This window comes from Lepidochelys kempii, chromosome 15 (assembly GCF_965140265.1).
Source record: "Lepidochelys kempii isolate rLepKem1 chromosome 15, rLepKem1.hap2, whole genome shotgun sequence".
NCBI lineage: Eukaryota > Metazoa > Chordata > Testudines > Cheloniidae > Lepidochelys > Lepidochelys kempii.
The window spans coordinates 13075572-13090596 of NC_133270.1; the positions used below are offsets into that span (position 1 = coordinate 13075572).

Consider the following 15025-nt stretch of genomic DNA (forward strand, 5'->3'; position numbering starts at 1 on the left):
ATCTTTAATCCGTGCTGGGACGAGGTGGCAACAGATAATTGCTGCCTCACCTTATACTCTCTTACAGGGGGATTAACACAGTTATAGAGGAGATTCCTTCAGTCACATGCAGAGTCCACCAGGACATAGTTTCTGCTGACAGGACTACTCCATAGTCTTGTAATGCAGAACAGGTATCAAGCTCATACACCAATGAGAACTGCAAGAAGGTAAGCAAGGAGGAACTCAGCTACTTCCTGCTGGACAGTCCAATTCACAACACTGGCATTTGTTGAATAGGTTTAATAATATTTAGCACCAACACACAGTACAGAGGTGGAATCAAATGAGTGTTCCACACAACATCCATATGTGAAGAGTCTAGAAGGCTCACTAGAACTTTCCTCCTCACCACAGTATGATTTATTAAGAATTTAAGTTGCCCTCCTTTGCTGCAAGTCGGCAGTAAGCCCTCCCTCCCCACTTCATATGCCACCAAAAATACTGACAATTTTTCATTTAGTCTGAAAAAATGTTCTTACCACTGACCGAAGCCTGAGATTTCTTATTGTCTAGAAAATAAGAGTGAATACATACACAAGTTATAAATTTTGCTGCATTTTGTTGAACAGCAATTTAAACTGTTATTCCCAACAACCAATGCATTAATAGCGCAAAGAATTGCTTCCCATTAGTTAGCCCCATGCCAAAGTGCCTCCAAACATTTTACCCACATTCCCTACCCTAGGCAGCAAGCTAGAGAGCTCCTAGGTTACTTCCTGATCAGGAACTTAGCATCCCAGCTGGCCATGGAATGCTGCTGCAGACATGCTCTGTAATGTCAATCATTGCCAGCAACATCCCACACGGTTCTGCCAGTGTAAGAGCTCTGCAAGTCAGATTTCACTCCCAGGCGTCAAGATTAATGCTTGCTTTGTGAAATTTTCTACAGAATGGGACAAGCATCTGAGGCAGCTCCTCTATACACTTCCTGGTGCAGTGTATGACAGGTGGCTTCCTCCAGTATTTCCACACCTAGGAAGACTCATTAAGCACTTTGAGACTGTTTGTTCCATTCCAGAGACTTATTTCTGGAGGAATAACACTAAACAGAAGGGCAGATACCCTAATTCAGGATTCCATGCTGAGGATAAAATGTACTTTAATATTGCATAACTGAATGCTTTTTAATTCATTTGCAAATCAAAGCAGAACAAAGAAATGAAGCTCAGCCAATTTGTCTTCACAGCATTCTGGTTGTGATGGAAATGGAGAGGGAGGATGACCTCAGAGAAAACATTTGGTGCAATGAAAAGTGGAGATATCAAGAACTTTCTAGTGGGTTCTTCAGTTCTAGACAGATATTGTAAAGAATATTACACATTCAAGAGCTGGGCACATATCCAGCAGCAGAAACTACTGAAGCAACTCTTGGAGAATGCCAGTCAGAACTAGCAGACTCAAGCCACCCAGAAAGCTAGCACTTCTAGAACTTCTATAACAAATAAATACATGGATTACTTACGAATGTCTCGAAAATGGATAATAAGTCTGGCCACAAGAGAAAGATATTCCTCCTAAAGTTGAAAACAAGAAACAGCTTAGCACAGAATGGGGAAGCAACACACTCCATGACTCACTGTTTCCGTTCCTCACACTGCCACTCCCACCGTGTAACAGAAGGGGCCCTCCTCCTTCAGGACCGGTATGCTTTTCATAACAGTTCATGATGTGCTCAGGAACTGAAATGGGCGGGGTACTTTCTAAAGAAAAGGTCATTGTGCTTAACTGTGCAGGACAGAAGCAGAAACAGCAAATGCTGGGTAGAAGAGGTAGACAACTGCCAGTACAGCTACATACCAGTAGTACCCTATATGTGTTTATAGACCAAGAAAGGCTATGTCTGCACCTGAAGTGCTATAGTTGCACAACTGCAGCTGTGCCACTGTGGCATTTTAAGTGTAGACACTGACTACAGCAACAGGAGGGGTTCTCCCATTGCCATGGGTGGTGGGTGAACCACAGGCTCAGGGAGGCCAGCCCCTGGCCTGGCTCACCCCTTCCAGCTGAGGACCCTCTCCCCAACCCAAATCCCCCCTCTCCTGCAGCTACCAACCCCCCTATGCCCCCCAACCCCAGAGCACCAGGTGGGTGAGCTGCGCACGACCCCTTTCCCCCAGCCAACTGAGCACCGGGCGGGTGGCCCCCCAGAGCACCAGGCAGGCGGCACACAGCCCCTCCCAGCCCCCCCAGAGCATTGGGTGGGTGGGCAGAAAGCAGCCCCCCCCCCAGATTGGTAGGCGGCGCGCGGACCCCTGTCCCCTCCAGCCCTGGAGTGCTGGATGGCATGGCCCCAGTGCTGGGGCCCCCCCAGCAGCGGGTAGCCACAGCTACCTCAAATTCCAGCCACCATAGTCCCAGCAGGCTTCCCTTCCCGGGAAAGGAGCAGCCTGCCTGGGCTGGGGCCAACCAGCAGCAGGAGGGGGCCTCTGTACAGAGTGTGGGCAGGGCCATGTGGGGCTGTTTGGGTAGGCACAGCCTTCCCCTGCCTATTAGACGCACTGCCCATGCCCATTGCTGTAATTAATTTACCTCCTCGAGAAGCGGTAGTGCTGTCTACACCAGGGGTTAGGTTGGCATAGCTATGTCTCTCAGTGGGATGAATTTTTCACATTCGAAAGCTGTAGCTATGCAAATAAAAGTTTTCAGCATAGATCAACCCAGCGCCTTTACTTAAGTCAGATCTACACTCAAAAGTGAAGTCAATCCAGCTACATTGCTTGGGGTGTGAAAAATCCACACTCCTGAACCATGGGGGGAGGGATAGCTCAGTGGTTTGACCATTGGCCTGCTAAACCCAGGGTTGTGAGTTCAATCCTTGAGGGGGCCATTTAGGGATCTGGGGCAAAAATTGGGGATTGGTCCTGCTTTGAGCAGGGGGTTGGACTAGATGACCTCCTGAGGTCCCTTCCAACCCTGATATTCTATGATTCTATGTAATTAAGCACAAGTCAAGCTAAGCTGTAGATAAAGCGAGTTCCATGCAGTTAATTGCATGTTGGTTGATGAGACCTTATAAACCTCACTCCTGTGTTCTTCACGGTCACTGGAGGGCCTGTTGTATCTTTTGTGATAATAGGAATTTACCATATTGTCTTTGCCAAACATTTCACTTCACATTGTTTTTTGTGGAGTGTGCAAAGCACTTTGGCTCCCCCCTCATCATTAAATGCTCCTGTATAAATTTAACATAGTTTATGCAGGTGTCCTGGCCAGATGTTGCTAGACAACTAGATACACCAGGTTTCCAAATGCATCTACTCACAACAGACCAAGACACACACAATTGGAAATACATGGAAGTGCCTTACCCGAGTTTTGGCCTTCATAAAAACATGATTCTCCATATCTTTGCTGGATTTATTGTGGGCTACACCGGCCTTCCTCATGGCCTCATCACTGCAAAACAAGACACAGAACTCACGAAGGACATTAACAGAGGGCAGCTGAAACCCCGTTCCCTACCTAGGGAACAGATGGATGGCAACTTTTCACCAATGAATAACTGACAAATACATGCATACATAAAACATAAAGGAAACCAATTCCACTGATTTACATGCACAATCTGATTAACGTCAATAGCAGATAGCCAGGTAGCCAGCACATCAATAGGAGTCTCCTCCTCTAATTAGACATTTACCTCCTTGCTAGAAAGGAAGAAACTAAGAAATACCTCCCATCAGACAGAGATGGTATGAGATTCAGCAACTGATTCCATTTCAAGGTGCATAGGAGACCATCTTCTCCTGTCAGAGGCCCAAAATAAACATCTTCCATGCTATGGAGGTTGCCATGAGGCTTCCATGCTACTTTTAGCCCAGTGCCATTTAAAGACACTAACTTGGGACATTGATTGTTCCCCTCTTTCCACCTTTCCGACATCACCTGCCTCCTTTGATTACTAACCCTTTGAAGCAGGGCCCATGTATTCACATGAGGTTTATACAACACCCAGTCAATAGCAGCCAATCCTGAGCACGCACTTTGAACGTTACTGGAATATAAATATTGTATATACTTGAAGCTTTATAAATTCAGTACATTATTGATGGGCTGGGTGGTTAAGCTTTTTTGTAAAAAACAGAAGTGGTGCAAGCCTCACCTGCTCTGGATTCATAACCACAGAAATAGGGGCAGCATGCTCTGGCAGTGAGCCCCCGAGCGGCAGGGGCAACCCTCCTCTGACTGTAAGCCCCATGGGGGGAGGGGGGCTGATAGCCAACAGGCGATGTGAGTAATACAATGTCTACACGAACACTGCGTCTTAAGCACTACGCCTCTCATGGAGGTGGAGTTATTAAGTCAATGTAGTGGGCAACAGACTTAGATAGTGGGCAACATTTTAATGTAGACGCTTACAGAGTTAGGTCAAGGTAAGCTGCCTTATGCCAACTTAACTCTGTAATGTAGACCAGGCCTGACTTTGTTCCTCTCCAACTTCTCTCAGGCTGGCCAGCATCTGTTTCTTGCCAGGTTCCTCTATATTTTAAACAGCTCCAATTTCTCAGAGGATCCTATCCATAGATTGGTATGGAATTCTCATTTATTCCATTACTAAATGTAAGGGTTGTTTAGGATGGGGTCTTTTCAGCAAGTGAAAGCGGCTAGACCTGAGCACAATACCAAACATGCTAAGGCCTGAACCTCTCCATGCCTCTTCAGTAAGATAAGGCCCCAATTTATTATAGCACAGCACCAGCAATGATTAATCTATTAGCTTTGATTCACTCTAAGGAAGATCAAAGAGTTAGGATAATACAGTCATGTTTCCTGAACAATGGACCTCAGTTTGTTTAAAGTCAGGGTGTTCCTCATACACAACACCCTAACATGAGCTCCTGATAACATTTTTAGATTCTAATTTTTTTTCATACACTTATGAGGAATATGGATGGTTGAAGCAGTGAGGGGAAATGTGAATGTGTGGGAGTAAGGAAGGTGTGGAGGGAGGGATTAGGGGGCTTTAGAAAGGGAAGGGAGTTCAAGGGCAGGAGAGGATGGGGGGGTGAGAAGGGTTGGACTCTGGGAGGGAGGACCTGGGGATGAGTGGTAGAGGGAGTGGGGGCTCCCCCATCAACCCTGCATTCTCCTCTCCTTTGTGCGTGCTGGAATCTGGGGAGCCCCACACCACTGTCCCTGCCCCCCACTATCATGTGAAACAGGATCTGATGTAGGGGAGTGTCTGAGCCCCTCTCCTTATTCCCCATGTTAGCTGGGTTGGGGGGGCTGCTCCTCTGGGAGGCCTGAGCCCCTGTCTCCCATGAGCAGGATATGGGGGCCATGCCCCTTCCCCTTATCCCACTCCTTTGTGAGCCAGTATCTGAGGGCCCTTTGGGTTGGGAGCTCAGAACAGGCATGCCACCTGCATATCATAGGTTCACAAGCACTGGCACTGAGGAGAAGGAGGAAAACACACACTGACAAGAATGGAGAAGTCCACACATCTCAGAGCCATTTTTTCATATTGTATTCATCTCCTTGGGGTGTTCTCAGCTGAACAAGAACATAGCATTGAGATGAATGAGCTAGTTTACACCATTTTGAACCTCCTAGTTGCACACAGAGCCCCTTCCCCATAATCTAAGCCTAGATCTTGGCCTTTTCTACACTCCGGAGACTGTAGCTATGCAAAGATGGCCCTGTAGGATAGATACAGCCTATAGTGACCAAAGAGGTTTTTCTATTGCCGTATGACAGCAGACGTCGAACTTCATTGCACTACAACCTCCTTCGGCCATCTAAAATTACTACATGACCCTGGGTGGGGGTGGCCAGAGCCCAAGCCCCAAGCAGCAGAGCTCAGGCTACATCTTCAGCTCCAGACCCCAGCGACTCACTTTGGGGTCTTGACCCAGAGTTTGAGAACCACTGCTATAAGAACTGCATGTTCCCAAGAGACAGTAGCTAGGTTGATGGAAGCATTCTTTTGTCGACCTAACTACATCTACACTGGGAGTTAGTTACGCACAGCTAAATACAGCACTCAGTGTAGATTTTTCACACCCCTGAGCTCTGTAGCTGTTGACATATATTTTAAGTGTAGACCACGCCCAGCATCTCCACTCTCCTGTCCCTTCTTCCCTCCAACTGGTACAGGACACAATCTGGCTCACAGCCCCACCACATTTGCACCTCCCCATGGTCCTTCCAAGCTTACCAGGGGCATGGAATCACTAAGAGGAGAATGGAGCTGGCGTGGGAGGACTCAAAGGAAAGCATGCGGCATTGATGCAATGGCATGACAGAGAACATGTTGGTGGCATTGGAGCAATGATACAGATGTCTGAACAGTGGAAGGGAGAATATGCAGGTTGCAGCAGTGACAGGTGTTGGGATTGTGCAGGGAAGAGTGGAGCTATTCAGTGGGTGCTGTTGGGGAACTTCAGTCTCTCCCCCCAAAACTTCCACATCCATCAATGATACATCTATAGCCCCTACCACTCTAGTATCAGTGCACCTCATGATATTTAATGTATTTATCCTCATAACACCCCTGTGAGATAGGGCATGCTATATTAGCCCCATTTTTGCAGATGGGGAATTAAGACAGAACTACAAAGTAACTTGCCCTAGGTCACACAGGAAGTCTGTCATGGAGCAGGGAAGTGAACCCAGGTCTCCCAGGATCCAAATGCTAGCTAGTGAACAATCCTTCCTCTTTTGCACTGCCTCAACTCTATCCCTCCCTTTCAAAAACATCGTCACTATTATGATCACTGCACTGTTCCTGCATCCTCTCACTCAGCTGCTTAACCTGTGTCCCCAAAGCTGGTACTTTCCTCTTTGTGGGAAGGGAGAACCATGCTGTGATCAAGGTGGATAAACCTGTTTTGTTTTTTTGTTAATAGATTTTTAAATTTCATTTTAAAATTAAATTTGAAATGACGACAACCTATATTGAGGCTTAAATTTACTACACTATATTGAAATAATTTAAACACAACACACCTAAAAGCTTGACCAGCTCCCTCTAATTAGTCTTTGATTCTCACATGCATGTAACTGTAATTCAACCCTCGTGTGTATACATTATGACACAGTCTAATTACATAATCACTGCCACAGTTCAGGGCATCTGCACCTGTGTTCCTTCTGTAATCCACCAATGGCACCCACTGGCTTCTGGCTCCCCAGCCATCACCTTGCTTGGACAGAGACCTGTGCCTCATTCCTTCTGATCCAGATATTTCCAAGCTACACAGTTCCCCACAGTAAGTCAGACTGCCCAAGCAGGCCTGCTTTGTTTTTTTCCTCAGAGGCATAATTGTGTAACTGCTCACAATTTAAGGTCCAACACAGGTTTTCCAAAGCAAGCACATTTATTCTTAAGGTGAAAGCATTACAGAGAAAATATTAAAACAATAAAAGAGCCTACATGTACGCTAATAAGCTTATCGTAGATTACCCCAACTCCAGCAAGGGCTCTGGCAGGAGTAAAACCCCACCAAGTGTGTTTTCCTGTGGTTACAAGTTGACAACAGCTGTTAGCTCAGAACAAATACCCCCATGAATCTGTGAGTCACTCCTTTATACAGTTTGGGCCTCTGATCTTGTCCTCACATATCAGATGATCAGCAAACAAAAGTCTCCTCCTCAGGGCAAAGCTTCTAATGGCTACATTCTTACATAACTGGATGGGGTACATTTGCATATCCTCTCCCTAGAGATTTAGTGGAAAACCCACTTAACTTTAAAAGTTCAGTCTTGTCTGGCACATTGTGTTAAATAGTCCTGTGAAGCTGCTAATACTTTCCCTGGTTTACCTTACTCAGGTCTTCCTCCAGAGACATTTCATACAAGCCCACACTAATACATTAATATTTGCATTTTTAATACAAGGAACTCCTAAGATACTTAAACTTGATTCAGTAAGATTTAGCTTAATTTAATACTATTTGTCAGGGAAATTGCCATCTCTCACAATCACTATTTTTTCCATAGGACCCCTGCTTCATTCAGTGCACAGGTGGGACAGTACTCAGGGATTAAATCAAGGTTGTGTAGAAAATGAGTTGTTTATTTGTAGGACCCTTGACTCATTTGCTGAGAAAGTGGAAGATATGTAGTGAATGAGACACTGCATTAGAGAAAAGATGATCTCATGGGTCAGGCAGCTGAATACTACCCCGAAGAATTAGATTCTATCCCTGCCTCTGCCAGAGAGTTCATACATGATACTCTGCAAGTCACAAACCAAGGTGTTCACAGGTGGCCACAGTCTGTTCATTTTTTAGGTAGTCATCTTGAGACACCAGGGATCTGATTTGCAGAAGTACGGAGGACTCACAACTGCAACTGAGGTCAATGAGAGCTCCGCTCTGAATATATAAAGTACTACTTTGAAAAATCAGACTCTTGGCTCTCAAAGTTGACACCAAAATTTAGCTGACACTTTAAAATGGAGATAAGATGAAGTCACCTCACATAGATGTTGTAAAGATAATTCTTTACAAACACTAATGAATTTAAGATACTACAATGACAGCACTAATTCTGTATTCAGAGCTGGGTTTGGATAGTGTGTGAAAATCATGCACGGGATGAATGATGATAAAAAGAAATATTGAATAGCCTACCTGTTCAATGACCACCATCTAACCAGTTCGCTGAATGACAGAGGATAAAGTCTGTATCATAATGCACAAAGGGGCCAGATTAAGGTTGTACCTTACTTAGACCTGAGTCCATCCCATACTTTGCTGCACATTGGGCTACCCACAACTGCCATCCTTGCCTGTCAACGGCCCTTCTCTCCAAATCTTCCCATTTCATGTTGAGGTGCTTGATGTCGTTCAGAACTGTTCGTTTCCATGTTATTCACTGTCTTTCTTCTTGCATTTTCTGGCTTTCATTCAAGGGCAGCATTTGGTAAGCGTTCTTTTTCCATTCTCAGCACATGTCCCAGCCACTGATGTCTTCTTTTATAGATTTGGGAGAGGGTGCCTCGTCTAGTAATTTTTCTGACTTCTTCATTCGTCTTCCTATCTCTATACGTTATTCCCAATATTCTTCTCAAACATCTGTGATGAAATGCATCCAGCTTTTGCTTATCTATCTTGGTAAGTTGCCATGTCTCACCACTATACGTTGTGATGGCAACAACAATTGCTTTGTACACATTCAGTTTTGTCTTGAGGGAGATGTTTTTGAGTTGCCAGATGTTTGCCTTCCCAATTGTTATTGTCTCGGAACAAGCACCATCTTGGCTGATGGCACTTCCAAGATACATAAAATTGTCCACCTTCTCCAGTTTCTCTTCTTCAGTTTTGATTTCTGCCTCTGTAGTCCCCATTAACATGACTCTACATTTCTTTGCATTGTATCTTAAATCTTTCTTTTCCATTATTTTTCACTTGGTTTTTGTATTTTTGTAGTCTGTTGACATCTTCATTAATAAGAGCTATGTCATCTGCAAAGTCTAGACCAAATAGCCTTGAATTGTTCCATTTTTGGCCATATGTATCACTGTCGCATTGTTTTAATCCATAGTTGATGACTAGCATAAACAAAAAAAGGAGACAGAACGCACCCCTGCCTTACACCTGTCTTGATGCTGAATGGCTTACTCAACCCCTTTTCCATTTTAATGCAGCATTTTGAGTTGACACAGAATGCCTTCATAATATTGATTAATTTTATTGGAATTCCATATTGTTCCACAATTTTCCACATTGTTTCTCTGTTTACACTATCAAATGCCTTTTGAAAATCCACAAAAGTGATGGTAAGACTGCCTTGAAATTCAATTGTGTTCTCAATAATCCATTTCAGGGTGAAAATAGCATCTGTACACAATCTCCCTTGTCTAAATCCAAATTGTTGCTCACGTCGGATGGTATTCATCTTTCCTTTCATTCTGTTCAGGAGGACTGCTGCTAATACTTTTCCTGTGACAGATACTCCCCTCCAATTTGAACAATTGTTTAGATCACCTTTCTTTGGTAACTTGATGATGATACCAAGGGTCCATTCTTCCGGCACATTCTCCTGCATCCATATTTTGTTGCACAGAGAACAGATGACTGATTCCACATCTTTGCCTCCATATTTAAGCATCTCAGGATGAATGTCGTGCAATCCAGGTGCCTTGTTGTTTTTCAGCTTCTTTTTACTTCTTCGATTTTTACATCAGATACGTCTATATCTAGGTCTAATGGTTTATTTATCATTGTTAAATTCTTGCAATTGGTTCTGGTTGGTTTAGCACTTCTTTGAAGTGTTTCACCCATTTATTTTCTTGTTCCTCCTGTTTTTTTCAAAATTTCTCCTGATTTCCCTTTCATTGGGACACTTGTGAATTTTGATCCATATCCTGTTAACTGTTTCAGGATCGTGTAGACTGTTCTTGTATCGTTTCTTTCCCCTGCTTCTTCAGCTTCACTAGTCTTATTTTCTATCCAATTCCGCTTATCTTTTTTGCATTGTTTCTTTACTGCTTTGTCAAGGTTCTGTAGATTTGTTTTGTTTCTTCAGTCGCATGTTGTAGCACTAGAACCTTTTGTTTTTTTCTTTTGTCTATAATTTTCCATGTTTCTTCTTCCACTGATCTTTATTGCTTCCTGTCTTTCTACCAATTATCTTTTCAGCTGCTTCTAGCATAGCTATTTTGGAAAGATTCCAGTATTTTTCCACTTCGTTTTCTTCAAGATCTTTAAGGGCCTCAAACCAGTATTTGACCTCTATCTGGTACTCTTTTCGTATCCTGCAATATTGTATTGTGTATTCAATACACAATTCTGTGTATTGAATAATCAGAGTCTTCTTTCTTTTTGAGAACTTTAAACTTCAATTTGATGTTTGCTTTCAGCAAGTAGTGATCGCTCCCTATATGGGCTCCTCTGAATACTTGTGTCTGACACAGATGTTTTCCACCTCTGACTTACACAGATATAGTCGATCTCATTTTATGTAAGGTCATCTAGTGAAATCCATGTCTTTTTGTGTACATTTTTATGTTGGAAGAAAGAATTGCAGATGCTAAGATTGAATTTTGTGCCAAAAACAAGAAGTCTTGTGCCATTGTCTGTCACTGTTCCAGTTGTATGTGGGCCGATGAAAGAAGAGGTTAGGAAACAGTCATTTCTGATCTGGGCATTAAAATCTCCCATAACCAAGACAAGATTGTGGTTTGGTATTTCTTTCATTACGTTGTTCAATTCTGCATAGACTCTCTCTTTGTCCTCTTCATCTACATCATTTGTTGGAGCATCTGCCTGGACTATGGTGCACTTAATGTGCTGAGAGTGGAATCTAGCTGCCAGTTGTACAGTCACCCTTAATTCTGACATTTCTTAACTTTGGAGTGTTTGATTTTGCAACCTTAATGTTTTCTTAACAGATATTTTAGATGTACTATAACATATAATATACCCAAAGATACCTTTGGGTATGAGCACCCTGTAAGTGTAACTGGTAAAGCCCTAGTGAATTAACAGGCAAATATTACTGCTTTTTGTTCCCTACTGACAATTTTACCTTTTTCAATTACCTGGCTCCCATTGATAAGTTTGTTTTTGCAGCTGACAGTTTAAGGATCAGTACTTTTCCTTCCCTCTGTAAACAATTTAAGATTATTTTTGTATATCTGCACTTTTAAAAATATTATGTGATAATACTAAAATAAGCACCTTAAATCAATAAAACATATACTTTCAACAACTCTTTACTAGCAACCACCATAGCATCACCTGCTGCTATTATTAATGACCAATACAAAGTGCAAGCAAATAAGTTTTGTTAAGTACCCCGAGACTGGAGCAAACTGTTGAAGGGTAAAGGGCCTAGTGATGTGAGTTCTCTACTGGGAACACCCTGTCGCTGGCCATAGAAGTCTGATAGGAATCTACAGTGAGAATGGATCCCACGAATTAGAACTCCTATGAGAAGACACAGAGCAAGAGGCAATCCATGAGTACCAGGCATCTTTCTAACTAGGTATTTACAGTGTAGAAATAGTGAATATAATTAAACCAAACAGGGCACCTGTGCAGAGCCCTTATCTATTCTGTTCACATTCATCCCATTCAATTCTGCCCTATGTGAAGCTTTGAAGGTTTCAAGGGTTGTCCCAAATTGAGCACACTGCAATAATCTTGTTACAAGGGCATGGATCCAAGTACCAAGAAACACACCAGAGAAACTGTCTCAGCCTCCTGAGCAGCCATAGATGGAAAATGACACATCATGGTATTCTCGGCTGACGACCAGGAACAGCAATGGATCAACAGTAATCTAAAGACTGAATCACACTGACAAGTGTGGGATACACACCTCAAACAGAAGACATTCTCAGCCCCCACTCACTCCTCTAACATTTTCATGTACCTAAGAGCACAGCTTCCATCAGAATGAGCCTAAGCCATTCTCTACCATATACTTCCCCAGTTGTCTCAAACAGTTGGAGATCACAAGAACCTAGAATCCAGGTTTAATAAAAAAGAATCATAAGGTCTAAGCGTCATCCATCATTGACAACCCTACTGCCCCTACCAGTTGAAACATGCACATAAATAAGATGGAACCCTGCACAAGACAACCCCCTGCAGGGAAGAATAAGCATCTCTTACTACCCTTTGGAGCTCTCCAAAGAACAAACATACTGAAACATCTTCACATCCATTCCCAAAAGCTTTGCAGAAAAGTCAGCAAAGCCTAGTGGCCACTAGTATCCAAGGCTATTTATAATTGAAACAAGACTAGCATGGATGCTTTGCTTGTGCCCATACCACCATTTCATGGCTATCTCCAGCAAATGCCTAAAATCAGACTGATAGAGTGAATCCATGTTTGAGTCGCAGTAACAGAAGCTGCCTCATTTACCACCTACGCAGCTATACCATATCCAAGAGTTAGGTTAGAGACTCTGTCTAAAGATGGGTCACTTGAATATTTTCATACAAGTTTAATTTATTTTAAATGATTCTTAATAGTGTGAATATTTGTTAATGGCAAGTAACATTAATTTTCATCATCTTGTAAAGGTGAACGAGAAGATTTGTGCATGGACTAGTGAGTTTTCAGGACTATTTTGCAAGATCTTGTTAAACACTTTCTATGGTTACAGAACATTTTCCAAAGGAAATCTACATAGTAATTATTTTAATTATTTCCTTTACATTTCAGTTACTTATGAGTCACTGAAGGTGAAAACGGAAGCACAGGAAGAGGAACCAATGCGTGATCAGACCTCAAAACATTCCTAGGCAACAACTCCCAACCCTGCTGCTATATATTACACCGAGCATACCTCTGGCTATTATAACCCCTGGTTGTGGCAAGTCTTATTTTATTCTAACTGCAACAAGATCAAACTGCCAAACTGTAATTTCAGATGTGACACATGAACCCAATCTCAATAAAAGCACTATAATAATGATTTACCAATAGCAGCAAAAGCATTTTTTTTAAATTAAAATAATATATATGGCTACTTTTATGTCTGAGATGTGTTATGTAGTTCAGGGGAAACACTATCACTTGCAGAACACAAAAGGTTTTGGACCTGAGGAAAACTGTCAGTGCTTAGAATGATAACACAAAACTAGCCTATGAACTTAGAGGGTATTTTTATTACTATCCATTTTCCAATTTCCAGAATTTTAAATGTTTAAGTGGCATTCCTTGTTATACAACTATTTTATTTTTAATTAAGATTTTGTTTGCCAAGACTAATACATTTACTTAATCTGTTATTTTAAGTTTCTCTTGAACATATTCATCAGCATCCATTTTTTAAATACCACTGACAGAAGACTGCTATAGATTGACATGCACGGACAGAAAAAAAGAGTTTGAGCATTAGCTCCAAGTTTCCTTGCCCCTGCGGATTGTCTTTGTGTAAGACAAGTGACTTCACAGAACAAACTAAAAGTGTAACATATTAGCTCTGAGCACCCAAAAAGCATGCGAGGCACTTCACAGGCACAAAGAAAGCCACTCCGTGCCCTGAATAGTTTATAACCTAAATTCAGACATGAACCTCCATGAAGACCAAAACAAATAAAATAGGATCGGGAACAAGGGTTACAGGAATGAGGCCAGGTGGTTAAATTGTGAAACATCTAACCATCTTGAAAGAAACGTTAAGCCTGTTTGACATTATTTGCATCCCATAAACAGCAGAGCAGAGCGTAGGGCCCACACAGCCTGCGGTTTATTTAACATTGTTCTGAAACCCCAGAGGCTACCCAGTTGGTCAGGAAGCCGCACGGGATGATCAGCAGAGCCCACAGAAGAGGCTGGAAAGGAGCTCAGGGGAAAAAGCAGCGTGACCAGCCTCCTCCGATGTGGGGAAAGGAAGTGGGGGGAACTACGCCCTCCCCGGACAGACCGCTGGCAGGGGAGAAGAGCAGCGGTGTGGTCGGCTGGCTCCGGATAACTGAGGCGGGGGCAGGGAAGCCAGCTCCAGAGACACACCGGGCTGGCGGGGAGAGAGAGTGGTGGGGTAGCGGGGGCGCGCCACCCCTAGAGGCTGCCAGCGGGCAGCAAGGAGGCAGGCCGCCCCTGCGGCCACCCCCACAGGAAGCGGCTGCCGACCAGGACGGGGGCGGTGCAACACGGCAGGAGAGAGGGAGGGAGAGAGAGAGAGAGAGAGACATCGCGGCGGCCTGCCAGCGCCAGAGACAGGCGACTGCGGGGAGCGGGCCCCGCACGCTCCGGCTGCAGGGCGGGGAGTGTCACGGGTGGCCGGCCAGCCAGTCTCCCTGCCCGGGCAGCGGGCAGCCGAAGCAGGGCGCGTTTGCGGCCTAGGCTGCTCCGCCCCCGCGTCCCCACGGGGCCCCGTACTCACATCTGGCTGACCAGCTTCTGCCGGAAGTTCGTGCTGCGCCAATCGGTCTCCTGCCCAGACACGTCCATCCCCGCCCTTGCCGCTGCCGCCGCCGCCGCCGCCACCAACCCCAGCCGCCGCGGTTCCCTCCGCCGCTGACGACGATCCGCCACAGGCTAACCCGGAAGTGACATCAACTTCCGGCGCAGTGGGCGC

At 44.1% G+C, this 15025-nt stretch overlaps 2 protein-coding genes across 9 annotated transcripts in view; one reads left to right on the top strand and one right to left on the bottom strand.

Moving 5' to 3' along the window:
• CCDC74B (coiled-coil domain containing 74B) overlaps window positions 1-13378 on the top strand; it is a 53625-nt gene extending 40247 nt beyond the window's left edge. Inside the window, exon 9 of the mRNA XM_073312361.1 lies at window positions 13165-13378. Within this exon, the coding sequence (XP_073168462.1) occupies window positions 13165-13174 (10 nt within the window). The 3' untranslated portion in view covers window positions 13175-13378. The remainder of the gene's footprint in view (window positions 1-13164) is intronic.
• MED15 (mediator complex subunit 15) overlaps window positions 1-14981 on the bottom strand; it is a 41722-nt gene extending 26741 nt beyond the window's left edge. For 5 of the 8 annotated variants that reach the window (XR_012155002.1, XM_073312350.1, XM_073312346.1 and 2 more), the window contains exons 1-4: window positions 14831-14981; window positions 3351-3438; window positions 1505-1556; window positions 522-551 (exon numbers count right to left, since the gene is read on the bottom strand). Coding sequence is in view for 5 of the 8 variants with exons in the window: in XM_073312350.1 (XP_073168451.1) it covers window positions 522-551; window positions 1505-1556; window positions 3351-3438; window positions 14831-14898 (238 nt within the window). In the remaining 3 variants the exon portion in view is untranslated. Of the gene's footprint in view, window positions 1-521; window positions 552-1504; window positions 1557-2571; window positions 2667-3350; window positions 3440-14830 lie in introns of those variants that run through there. The other 3 variants (XM_073312347.1, XM_073312345.1, XM_073312348.1) reach the window with 3 other exon arrangements.
• Window positions 14982-15025: the final 44 nt, after the last annotated feature.